The sequence below is a fragment of the Canis aureus genome, chromosome 9, assembly GCF_053574225.1.
Source record: "Canis aureus isolate CA01 chromosome 9, VMU_Caureus_v.1.0, whole genome shotgun sequence".
In the NCBI taxonomy this organism is placed as follows: Eukaryota; Metazoa; Chordata; class Mammalia; order Carnivora; family Canidae; genus Canis; species Canis aureus.
Window position 1 is genome coordinate 64672881 of NC_135619.1, and position 13452 is coordinate 64686332.

General features: G+C 41.6%; 1 protein-coding gene and 1 long non-coding RNA gene across 3 annotated transcripts in view; one reads left to right on the top strand and one right to left on the bottom strand.

The window, feature by feature from the left end:
* NRDE2 (NRDE-2, necessary for RNA interference, domain containing) overlaps positions 1-10695 on the bottom strand; it is a 49915-nt gene extending 39220 nt beyond the window's left edge. For both annotated transcript variants that reach the window (XR_013386744.1, XM_077910338.1), the window contains exon 1: positions 10536-10695. Coding sequence is in view for 1 of the 2 variants with exons in the window: in XM_077910338.1 (XP_077766464.1) it covers positions 10536-10599 (64 nt within the window). In the remaining variant the exon portion in view is untranslated. The remainder of the gene's footprint in view (positions 1-10535) is intronic.
* On the top strand, positions 10058-11032 carry LOC144321040 (uncharacterized). Its single transcript, XR_013386745.1, has 2 exons — positions 10058-10492; positions 10854-11032. It is a non-coding gene; the product is annotated as an uncharacterized LOC144321040 (long non-coding RNA).
* The last annotated feature ends 2420 nt before the right edge of the window (positions 11033-13452 follow it).

A 13452-nucleotide genomic window follows, 5' to 3' on the forward strand; every position in this document is an offset into this window, starting at 1 on the left:
CTGTGGCCCACCAGCCATGTGAGCAGACAAGTTACTTACTGGCTCTGTGACTGCGTTCCCTCCTCCTGAGAAATGCAGAATAACAGTACTGACTTCATAAGGTTATGATTCAGTGAGTCAGTATTTGTAAAGCATTTACACCAGTGAATGGTACATGGTATTTTTAAATAAATACACTTTTTAAAAAAGATGTTATTTATTTGTAAAGATTTTACAGAGAGAGAAAACAAGCATGGAAAAAAAGAAAAAAGAAAACAAGCATGTGCAGGAGGAGCGGCAGAGGGAGAAGCAGACACTCTGCACAGCAGAGAGCCCAACTCAGGACTCAATTCCAGAACCCTGGGATCATGACCTGACCCGAAGGCAGACACTTAACCAACTGAGCATCCCAGGCGCACAATACACTTTAACATGCTCCTGACATGGGCAGCCCCGGTGGTGCAGTGGTTTAGCGCCGCCTGCAGCCCGAGGTGTGATCCTGGAGACCCGGGATCGAGTCCCGCATCAGGCTTCCTGCATGGAGCCTGCTTCTGTCTCTGCCTCTCAGTGCGGAGAGTGGTTCAGGGAGTGAAGGCAGGACTGTAGATAGGGAGACTGTTTAGGAGGCTGTTGTCAATCCAGGAGGGTAATGATGGCAAAAACTGGGCAGTGTCAGACAACAAAGGCAAACTAATGAATTTAAGAGTCAACTGGCTCAACAAAACATCAGCAAACTGAACAGTACATTAAAAGGATCATACATTATGGTCAAGTGGGATTTATTCCAGTGTTGGTTCACAATCCATACAAATCAATCAACACAATGCAATTAACAAAATAAAGGATAAAAATCATACCACCTCAATAGATGCACAAAAAAAAGCATTTGACAAAGCTCAATATCCATTCACGGTAAAAAAAAAAAAAAAAACTCCCAGCAAAGTGGGTAGAAAGAGAATACGCCTCAACATAGTAAAGGCCATACAGGACAAATGTACAGCCAGTATTATGCTCAATGGTGAAATAAAGTAAGATTGTTACTGTTTGTGGAGATAACATGACACCATATATAGAAAACCCTAATGACTCCACAAAAAACTTTTATAATAAATGAATTCAATAAAGTAAAATTAACATACAGAAATCTGATGTGTTTTTATACACTAAGAACTATCAGAGAAATTTAACAAATAATCATCAGATTATGATTAAAATGTCCATACTATCCAAAGCAATCTCCAAGATTCAGTGCAATCCCTACCAAAATACCAATGGCATTTTTCACATAACTAGAACAGAATAATCCTAAAATTTGTATGAAACTACAAAAGCCCCTGAATACCCAAAGTAATCCTGAGAAAGAAAAACAAAGATGGAAATATTCCACTCCCAGATTTCAAATTATACTTCAAACTATGATAATCGAAATAGTATGATGCTGGCATGAAAACAGACACCTAGTTCAATGAAACAGAACAGAGAGCCTAGAAATAAATCCACATTTATATGGTCATTTAATCTACAACACAGTAGCCAAGAATATTCAATGAGGAACAGTCTCTTCAACAAAAGGTGTTGGCAAACCTGGACAGCTACACGCAAAAGCATGAAATTAGGCCACTGTCTTACACCATATACAAAAATAAATTCAAAATGGGTTAAAGACTTAAACGTAAGAACTGAAACAATAAAATTCCTAGAACAAAACATAGGTACTAAACTCTTGGACATCGGTCTTAGCAAAAATTTTTTGGCCTTGTCTCGTAGGCATGACCAAAAACAGCAAAAATAAACAACTAGCACTACATCAAATTAAAAACCTTTTGCACAGCAAAGGAAACCATCAAAAAAACAAAAAGGCAACCTACTGAATGGGAGAAGATATTTGCAAATGACATATTGAGTAAGGTGTTAATATCCAAAATATATAGATAATTCACAGGACTCAATACACATAAAACAATCCAATTAAGAACTGGGCAGGGGGGCAGCCCAGGTGGCTCAGTGGTTTAGCACCACCTTCAGCCCAGGGCCTGATCCTGGAGAGCTGGGATCGAGTCCCACGTCAGGCTCCCTGCATGGAGCCTGCTTCTCCCTCTGCCTGTGCCTCTGCCTCTCTCTCATGAATAAGTAAATAAATAAAATCCTGAACATCTTCCCAAAGACATCCAGATGGCTAACAGACACGTGAAAAGATGCTCAACCCCACTCACCCATTGGAGAAATGCAAATCAAAACCACAATGAGATATGGTCTCATGCCTGTCAGAATGGCTAAAATCAAAAAGACAAGAAATAAGTGTTGGCTACTATGTGGAGGAAAAAAAATTAAAAAACAAAACCCTGTACACTGTTGGTGGGAATGCAAACTGGTACAGCCAGTGTGGATGTTCCTCAAAAAGTTAAAAATATATATGCCATATGATCCAGCAATTCCACTTCTGGGTATTTATCCTAAGAAAATTAAAATACTAATGTATGAAAAGATACACGCACCTCTACATTCATTGCAGCATTATTTACAATAGCCAAGATAGGAAAGCACTTAAATATCCATCAATAGATGAATGGATAAAGATGTAGTGTGTGGGGCATCTGGGTGGCTCAATTGGTTAAGCATCTACCTTTGGCTCACTTTATGATCCCAGGGTCCTGGGATGGGAGCCCCATGTCAGGCTCCCTGCTTGGTGGGGAGCCTGCCTGCTTCTCCCTCTCCCCTCTGCTCATTCTCTCTCTCGCTATCTCTCTCAAATAAAAAGGTAAAATTTTTATTTTTTATTTTTTTTAAAGATTTTATTTATTTATTCATGAGAGACAGAGAGAGAGAGAGAGAGGCAGAGACACAGGCAGAGGGAGAAGCAGGCTCCATGCAGGGAGCCCGATGCGGGACTCGATCCCGGGTCTCCAGGACCACACCCCGAGCTGAAGGTGGCACTAAACCGCTGAGCCACCGGGGCTGCCCAAAAGGTAAAATTTTTAAAAAGAAAAAGATGTAGCATGTGCATCAGCGCGTACACACACAGGGAATATTACTAAGCCATAAAAAATGAGATCTTGCCAATTGCAACAATATGGATGAACCTAGAAGATATTACACTAAGTAAGTCTGAGAAAGACATACCACAATTTCACTTATATGTGGAATCTAAAAAACAAGTGAACAAACAAAACAGAATCAGACCTACAGATACAGAAAACCTGATGGTTGCCAGGGGGCAAGGCATCAGGGATGGGCAGATTAGATGGAAGGGATTAAGAGGTACAAACTAGCAGAGGTGGGAAAAGAGTTGTCTGGAAGGATGAGATGAAGAATTGAATGAGGGGTCGTGACAGGAGGAGAAGCAGTCAAAGTACATGTCTAAGTTTTGGCTTGGGGAATGATGGTGTCATGTTCTATATGTGGTCCCAGGAAGAAGAGCACGGTCTGGAGAAAAAAATGATGAGTTTAGTTTCTCTCCCAAATATGGATAATACACCTGCTTCATATGTTGTTATGAGGATTAAATGAACTGATATACCACCTTCCTCCACAACTCTGTACAAATATTTGACTCCTGACAACAATGTAAAACATTACAAAATCCTAATAAATAATCTGATAGTAGGGGATCCCTGGGTGGCTCAGCGGTTTAGCGCCTGGCCCAGGGCACGATCCTGGAGTCCCTGGATCGAGTCCCACATCGGGCTCCCAGCATGGAGCCTGCTTCTCCCGCCTCCTGTGTCTCTGCCTCTCTTTCTCTCTCTCTCTCATGAATAAATAAATAAATAAATCTTTTAAAAATAATAATAATCTGATAGTATAAGAAGGAAAGCTTGAGAGAACTGGAGGGACCAGACACTGGAGACTCTCTGCTGCTCCTAACACAATGGAGGCACTACATATCTGTTCAAAGAATGAATGTTACTAAATATCCACACACACACCCAAACCTCTTACTGAATAAGATGGCTATTTAAATCCTGTCCTAATGCTTAACAGTACCTCCAGAGTGAAGAGTGGTGGAGCTGCTGTCACCTCTTTGGTTATTGCCTCTCTATTCTGTCCAGCAGTTTAGTTTTTCTTTTTTAATTGAAACTGTACTACTATTATTGATCTTACATTTTCATATCATTTTACAGTGTAAAGCAAAAAGTACAAAAAATAGGCAAGGACGTGAACAAACATCTTTCCAAAAAAGACATCCAGTTGACCAAGAGACACATGAAATGATGATCAACATCACTCATCATCAGGGAAATGTGTATCAAAACCACAATGGATTATCACCTTATTCCTGTCAGAATGGCTAAAATAAAAAAAGGCAGGAAATAAAAAGTGTTGGCGAGAATATGTAGAAAAAGGAACATTTTGCACTGCTGGTAGGAATGTAAATTGGTACAACCACTATGGGAAACAGTATGGAGATTCCATATGATCCAATAATTCCTCTACTGGGTATTTATTCAAAAAAATTGAAAAGATATAAACACTTCTGGGATCCCTGGGTGGCGCAGCGGTTTGGCACCTGCCTTTGGCCCAGGGCGCGATCCTGGAGACCCGGAATCAAATCCCACGTCGGGCTCCCGGTGCATGGAGCCTGCTTCTCCCTCTGCCTATGTCTCTGCCTCTCTCTCTCTCTCTCTCTTTGTGACTATCATAAATAAATAAAAATTAAAAAAAAAGATATAAACACTTCTATGTTTCCCACAGCAGTGTTTACAATAGCCAAGATACGGAAGCAGCCCAAGTGCCCATAAATAGACGAGTCAGTAAAGAAGATGTGATATATACATAAAAATAGAAATAATATGGAATATTATCCAGCCATAAAGAAGGATGAAATCTTGCTATTTGTGATGACATAAATGGACCTAAAAGGGTATTATGCTAAGTGAAGTCAGAGAAACAAAAATACCACGTGATTTCATTTATATGTATAATCTACAAGACAGGGATCCCTGGGTGGCGCAGCGGTTTGGCGCCTGCCTTTGGCCCAGGGCGCGATCCTGGAGACCCGGAATCAAATCCCACGTCGGGCTCCCGGTGCATGGAGCCTGCTTCTCCCTCTGCCTATGTCTCTGCCTCTCTCTCTCTCTCTCTCTCTCTCTCTCTTTGTGACTATCATAAATAAATAAAAATTAAAAAAAAGATATAAACACTTCTATGTTTCCCACAGCAGTGTTTACAATAGCCAAGATACGGAAGCAGCCCAAGTGCCCATAAATAGACGAGTCAGTAAAGAAGATGTGATATATACATAAAAATAGAAATAATATGGAATATTATCCAGCCATAAAGAAGGATGAAATCTTGCTATTTGTGATGACATAAATGGACCTAAAAGGGTATTATGCTAAGTGAAGTCAGAGAAACAAAAATACCACGTGATTTCATTTATATGTATAATCTACAAGACAGGGATCCCTGGGTGGCGCAGCGGTTTGGCGCCTGCCTTTGGCCCAGGGCGCGATCCTGGAGACCCGGGATCGAATCCCACATCGGGCTCCCGGTGCATGGAGCCTGCTTATCCCTCTGCCTATGTCTCTGCCTCTCTCTCTCTCTCTCTATCATAAATAAATAAAAACTTTTTTAAAAATTTAAAAAAAAATAAACTATTAAAAAAAAATCTACAAGACAACTAAACAAAAAGCAGCTCGCTCATAAATAAGGAGAACTGATGGTCGCCGGGGGATGAGCAAAATAAGTGAAGGGGAGTGGGAGATGCCTGTGAATAAGGAATAAATCACAGGAATAAAAGGCACAGCACAGGGAATATAGTCGATATTCTAACAGTGTTGCAGTAAGCACAGCATGAGGTATAAAGTTGCTGAATCGCTACGTTGTACACCTGAAACTAATGAAACATCATGATGTGTCAACAACAAAATACAGTGCCTCTATTAATAACAGCAGAAAGGAAACAGTCTAAATGTTCTTAATAGGGAATACCCTGTGACATCCCATGATAGAGTTCTGTGTATCAGTCAAAAGAAATGAGAAAGATCTCATGTTATACTATAAAGTGATCTCTGGAATTTTAGCTAAAATGCAAAACAATGGGGCGCCTGGGTGGCTCAGTCAGTTGAAAATCTGACTCTTCATTTTAGCTCAGTTTGTGATCTCAGGGTCATGACATTGAGTCCCAGTGGGCTCTGCACTCAGCGGGGAGTCTGCTTCAGAATTCTCTCTCTCTCGTTCTCTCTCTCTCTTTCTCCTCTCTCTCGCTCTCCCTCTACCCACCCCTCACTGCTTGCTAGAGCTCTCTCTAAAATAAATAAATATCCTCCCCAGACCCAGGCCACCAGAAACTGCAGATGGGGTCTAGGGATCTGTATTAACAAGCCCTCCAGGGGAAGCTGAGCATGCTCAAGCTTGACAGCTATGCAATAAAGAGTATCAAGGCGGAAAAAAAATAAAATAAAATAAAAATAAAAATAAAATAAAATAAAATAGTCTTCAAAAAAATAAGATAAAATGTAGAACAGTATGTATTTAAGAAAAGGAAGGAAATGTAGCTACCTACTCATATTAAGGGAGAGAAAATGGAAGGATATCATTGACTAATTAAAATTCTAACCCGCATAGTACAGAAAGTGACAGAGATGAATATATCTGGTTTACATTTTCAACCTTAAGATCATGTAAATGTTTCACAATGCTAAAAACCGAATCAATTCAAAAAGAAGAAAAAAGCAATCCCTAAAAATTAAAAATATACATTACTTTAACTATATGTCAAACTGGTGACAAAACCACACAGAAATTATTTTAAAACACAGTCAACTGGGGATCCCTGGGTGGCGCAGCGGTTTAGCGCCTGCCTTTGGCCCAGGGCGCGATCCTGGACACCCGGGATCGAGTCCCACGTCAGGCTCCCGGCATGGAGCCTGCTTCTCCCTCTGCCTGTGTCTCTGCCTCTCTCTCTCTCTCACTGTGTGCCTATCATAAATAAATAAAAATTAAAAAAAAAAAAAAAACCACAGTCAACTGACCACACATCTGCTGCAGGTATGTCCTAAGGACAAAAGAAACCACAAAGAAATATAAACTGTATTTAGTATTAATCATGTTGCTACTGTTATTTTGAACATATAAATAATTGTGTTGGTGGCATTAGGAACTAAGATTTTTTTTAAGTTTTTTTTTAATTTTTATTTTTTAAAAGATTTTATTGAGAGAGAGAGTGCATGCACGAGCAAGGGGAGGGGCAGAGGGAGAAGCAGACTGAACCACCCAGGTGCCCCAAGATTTTATTTTGAAGTAACACCCACACCCAACGTGGGACTTGAATTCACAACTCCAAGATCAAGAGTCCACACTCCACCCACCAAACCAGCCAGGCACCCCAAGAACTAAGATTTTCAGCATAAGAGGAAAGAAATATAAATGTTAACTATAAATTGGTATATAAATTACAAATTATATTACAAAAAGAAATTAAGTAAAAATCTCACAATATTAAATTTGACCTGGAAATATCAAGGTGAATTTATGATGTATTTTTCTCTTTCTGGTTTTGACCACTCCAAATGTCTACAAATAATGACAACCCAATGCAATTAGTACTCCTGACACCAACCTGTGGTTTTAACCTTCCCATACCATTTTCCACTAAAAGAAATCATGGTTTTTAGAGAAACAGGCAATTCCAGGCCATAATGGAACATGTAAGTGATGAGCTCTGGGCATCTTTTAGGCCAGAAAGCAAGGAAGCAATTAAGACATCTGGGTCATGTCAAAAAGACACACATCGAACTTAATTAGAGTCCCATTAGCCACGGATGGGATGATTTGAGCATTAGAAAAATAATATCTACAATGGATCAAAATCCAAGCGTTAAAAATTCAACAGTTCATAATGAAGAGGGAGACCTCTAAAAGTCGCAGAGAGCCCAACTCATTTTCTGAAAACTGACAAAGGGAACAAATTAACCATTCATCCTGTCTTTCCCGCCTGCATTCTATTTCCGGGTATCCCAATAGTGTTGACAGAAAGTTTACAGAATAATTGATACTAACATAGGAGAAAAACTAAAGTTAGAAAATAACCATTTGTAACCCCAATGAAATAATGCATCTAAGCAACAATCATAAATGGCTGCAAAAATCATTAGGTAAAAGACTGATGGGCAGCGTCATCACGGATGAGTCCAGTTGTCCCTGAAATCACTGATCAATCCTAACATTACCAAAAGAAGAAAAGCTAGACAGCACATCCTCCCAAACTGAGTAAACAGCAAACACCCAATGAGGTATTTTCAATGAAAATTATACCTGAATCTAATTAACTCTCTAGATCTAATTGCCAGTTCACAGGAAATACTGGGATAGAGAAGGATGCTGAATGACACCAAGGAGGATTTGGTAGGAAACGTCAACAGGACAAGTGACCCAGTTTCCTCAACAAATAAATCACCAGGGAAAATGAAAGGGAAGGAGAAACGGTTTCATATTAAAAAGAGACCTAAGAGATGCATTCACAAAATACAATGTTGTATCTTTCTTGGGAAAGCACTTTCTTGAAGCAGCACTAAAAGGCCATTTTTGAGACAACTTGGGAAATTTGAACGTTGACGGGAAATTAGATGATATTAAAGAATCAGAGTTAATTTGAGTGATAACGTCTAAATTTGTAAAAATACAGTGCTTCCTAAAAACCTCTTTTACAAACATTATCCTGATATTGAATACCCAGAAAATGTGTGATAAATATTGGTGAAGATCAATGACAAGGACGACACTCTCCTGTAAACTTTCCATTTCACCCTCCCCAAAGAAGAGATAAACCTTTGGCCTGTTAAGTCACTACCCGCCCCTCACTACTGGTCCCAACCATATTTCCCAAGGCTCCTCATTAGGCCTCTATATTTCCACACAAACTGGACTGTTTGCAATTTTCTGCCCAGGTCACATGATTTCCTTCCTGCGTGTCTTTAAAGGCCCTGGAATGCCCTTCCATTATCTCCATCTGTCCAGATCGCACGGTCTTGAAGACCCATTGCCAAAGTCACCTACTAAATAAAGCCTTCTTGAACTTCCCATCAGAAGTCAGTATTCCTGTAGTTCACCTGATACCTATAACATCTTACCTTTTCTGTCACTTTTTAAAAAATACCTATTGATGTAAGGAAGACATCAGGGTTCCAAGCTGAGGGCCAAGAAAGACTTCTTGAGACGTGCCTGGTGCAAAAAGGAGGCTTTTATTAAAGCACGGGGACAGGGGATCCCTGGGTGGCTTGGTGGTTTAGCACCTGCCTTCGGCCCAGGGCATGATCCTGGAGTCCCCGGATCACGTCCTGCGTCAGACTCCTGGGATGGAGCCTGCTTCTCCCTCTGCCTGTGTCTCTGCTCCCTACCCCCCATGTCTATCATGAATAAATAAATAATATTTTAAAAAAAGAAAAAAGCACGGGGACAGGACCTGTGGACAGGAAGAGCTGCACTGGGGTCATGATGAGTGGCCCATTCTGTACTTTCAAGCTGGGAAGGGATTGGGAAGAGTGTTAAGTCTCTAAGAAACATCGGAAGCAAAGTCTCCAGGACCTTTCACCCTTAGCAAAGTATTAACAACCCAGGCAGTTCAGTCCCTAGAGGATTGTCGCCTTGCCTGTTTCAAGGACTTGTCAACCGGCTGTAGGGAGTAAGGAAATGTAATAATATTTCTTATGCCTGTTTCCCATATCGCCTGTTATTGGTCTGTATACTCAGCAGACATTTCTTGCACACCTACAATATTCTGGACCTGAGCTCTGGGCGAAGTATGCTGCAGTCTGGAGACACTGTCCCCGACCACATGCAGGTTACAACCTAGTCAAGGATAACCAAAAATTACACTAATTTACATAGGAAATTACTCAAAATGATGAAGAGCATTACCAAAAAAAAAAAAAAAAAAAAAGGTGTAGGAACCATAAGAGGATATAAAAGAGGAGTCAGACACAATTGGGCTCGGCCACATTATGTGTAGGATTTAGGATTAATGACTTTAAATTACAATCCCGTCTCAGGTTGTGATAACTGCAGATCTCCTGGGACCAGAACATGGAACGTGATTCCCCTCAATGTCCAGTTCTGATTCCCAGCACCTGTGCCCCCCCCTCCCCCCGCAGAGAAACCGCGCGTGGTCAGGCTGCGGATGCTAACCCCCAGCTCCAGTTCTGCCAAAAGCTAGGAACCCACCGGACAGTTCAGAATTCAGTAAAACGGGGGAAAACGCCAGGAGGGATGCAGTGGGAACACCTAGCCTTTTGCACCAGGACTCTCCCCGGAATGTGAATGTCTGTTTCTCAGGAGGACGTGGCGGAGGCCCCGGGCGAGGAGGGGGTCCGAGCGCGCCACCACCTGCAGTCCGCGCCCCACGACCCCTGCCAGGGCTCCTCTTCCTGCGACCAGCGCTCGGCAACTCCAACCTCACGCCGGGACCAGCCCAGGCGCCCTTCCCAGAAGGCTTTGCAGCGCCGCGGAGAACTCTGGGACACAGATGGATAAACAAACCCCAAGCAGGGGCCGAGACCTGGGACCGAGACACTCCGCCGTAAGCCCGCCGAGTGCCTTCTTCATCCCTTTTGCCTGCTTACCTTTCCTCGCGCTGCCGCCATCCGGAGCCCCACTAATGCCAGCAAAGGCCGGGAACAGCGCCATGGCCACAGGCCGCGCTGCCGTCCCCTCTACAGAAATGGCGCCGGGGCGCGGACGCCGGTAGTGAGGCCTTAGCTCTCGCGGTGCACTCTGGGAAGTGTGGTTTTTGTGTGCGTGTGTGTTTTTTTTTAACCCCGGAGCTCCCTCGGGCTAGACCCGGAACTGGGCGGGGCCAGGGGCGGGGCTATTGATGGGGCGGGGCTAGGGGCGGGGCTAGGGGCGGGGCGGAACCACTAACGTATAATTGATACCCGAAGGTTGAGAACCGGGAAAATGCAGAGAGCCCGAGGCGCGGAACCAACCGGGAGCTGGGATCCTAGTTCGACCCCTGGACGCGTCACAGTGTCACTAACTGGGTCAGAGTAATCGAACTCTGGCAGCTTCAGTTTCCTCTCCTGCAAAATGTTCGTAAAGATTAAACGAGCATCGTAAGGAAGCTGCTTGGTTGTCATTGTGCCAGGACCAAGGGAAACACCTGGTAAAAATTAGCTGTTATGTGAGTTGTGACTGCAGGTCCAACTCAAAACCGTGTGAGATATCCCAACTTCAGTTTACCATTTAAAATATCTAAGCGGGGCGGGCGCCTGGGTGGCTGAGGTCGTGACCCCAGGGTCCTGGGATCGAGTCCCACATCGGGATCCCCGCAGGGAGCCTGTTTCTCCTGTCTCTGCCTCTCTCTGTGTGTCTCTCATGAATAAATAAATACAATCTTTAAAAAAATAATAAAAATAAAACTCTTACATCAAATAGATATTAATTAAATAAATTAGATATTAGATAAAATATCTAAGCAATACAAAAGAATGGAAGGTCTAATCAAGTTCAAAAGTCTTTGCTAGTTAGAAAACATATTTACGCACCCATGAGGTATTCTTGACAAAAAAAAAAAAAGCATCTGAATCTAATCAAGCCTGCTACTAGAAATATAAGGGATGAAGAAAACTTAGAGAGTTCATACCACCTAAAAGTTCATACCCCTCAGCCAAATCCAGAGTGTGGGAAATTATAGAAAACAACCCAGTTTCTTCAAAAAAAATCAATGGGGATCCCTGGGTGGCGCAGCGGTTTAGCGCCTGCCTTTGGCCCAGGGCGCGATCCTGGAGACCCGGGATCGAATCCCACGTCGGGCTCCCGGTGCATGGAGCCTGCTTCTCCCTCTGCCTGTGTCTCTGCCTCTCTCTCTCTCTCTCTGTGACTATCATAAATAAATAAATAATTAAAAAAAAAATCAATGGCTTTAAGGGCACAGAAGATGGCAATAGACTTAAACACCTTTAGAGACGTATCAACCAGACAAATATACGGCCTTGTTACGATTCTGATCGGACATTGTAAAAACATCTCTTTTAGACAGTTGGAGAAATAAGAGGTGGACAGAGTGTAGTAGATTACATCAATTCTTGTTAATTTGGTTCAATGAGATAATGGCACTGTTACTTTTTGAAGTTCTTATTGGAGGTGCCTGGCTGGCTCAGTCAGTAGAGCATGCAACTCTTGATCTTGGGGGTGTAAGTTCAAGCCTCACATTGGGCTTGGAGCGTACTTTTAAAAATATTAAGCTTTTTATATATTAGAGATACACACTCTAGTATTTGCGGGTGAAAATAGATAAATGAAAATATATTTCTTTGGATCCCTGGGAGTTCAAAGATCTCTAGAGTTGAATAGAAAATATAGGAGAAACCAAATAGTTACAAATCTAACCTAGGGATGGGTGGACTCAAGAAAGCTGTAGACCTTGTATGAGTCCAAAATAAGCACCCTTCATGCTTAGAAGACCATCATTGTATTTATAAAAAGGATCTTAGTATGAGAGATGAGTAGTAAACCTTTGCATGTCTGCAACTTTAAAATTCAGGTTCTACCAAAATCTCTGGCTCTAAGTTACTTCAATTAGCTGGGACAGCATCTGCTTCCTTAGCCAATTACTTTGCTTAGCTGGGATGGTGACGGTCCTTTCCAGGGCTTCGTATTTTTCTACTCCAGAAAAATAAGTAATATGGAAGGTTTGGGAGAATCAAAACCATAAGAGTAACGTCTCTGTAATCAGAAGGAATCTGGGCATGTGAGATATTTTCTGTGCCACAAATGTGTAAGAGAATTTGGCCTAAGAGACCCTTCTTGTAAGAACAATTTAAAGTGTTTACTCAGGAGCGCCTGACTGGCTTAATAGAGCATGTGACACTGATCTCAGTCAAGAGTTCAAGCCCTATAGTGGGTGTGGAGATTACTAAAATAATAATAATTTTTAAAAATAAAAAAATAAAATGTATAATTGAGTAACTGATACAAACTTCTGACTTTAAGTTGAAATCTTAGGAAGTTTAGACAGTTTCAGAACATCTGAGAAAGGGGTGCCTGGGTGGCTCCGTGATTAAGCATCTGCCTTTGGCTCAGAGCATGACCCCAGGGTCCTGGGATTGAGTCCCACATTGGGATCCCTGCAGGGAGCCTGCTTCTCCCTCTGCCTGTGTCTCTGCTTCTCTCTGTGTGTCTCTCATGAATAAACACACAAAATCTTTTTTAAAAAATCTAAGAGAATTTAAAGTCTACTATATGTGTAAGTACAATTGCTTTACTTTATAAAAATTAATACTTGACAGGTAATTGAAGTACATCAAAAAGAAATAATGTGTACATGTGCTATTTTGGCCCTTTTTTGGTAAAATGTTGAAATGTTCTATAGTGCAGAATTTTTAAACTAAAAATTAAAATTTTGCTTTTTAAAAAATGTAACAATAAAAGGGGACAAACTACCAATACACACAACAATATGAATGAATCTCAAAATCGGTATGCTGGGTAAAAACAGACACAAGAGGACTTACCATATGGTTCTATTTATGCAAAATTCTA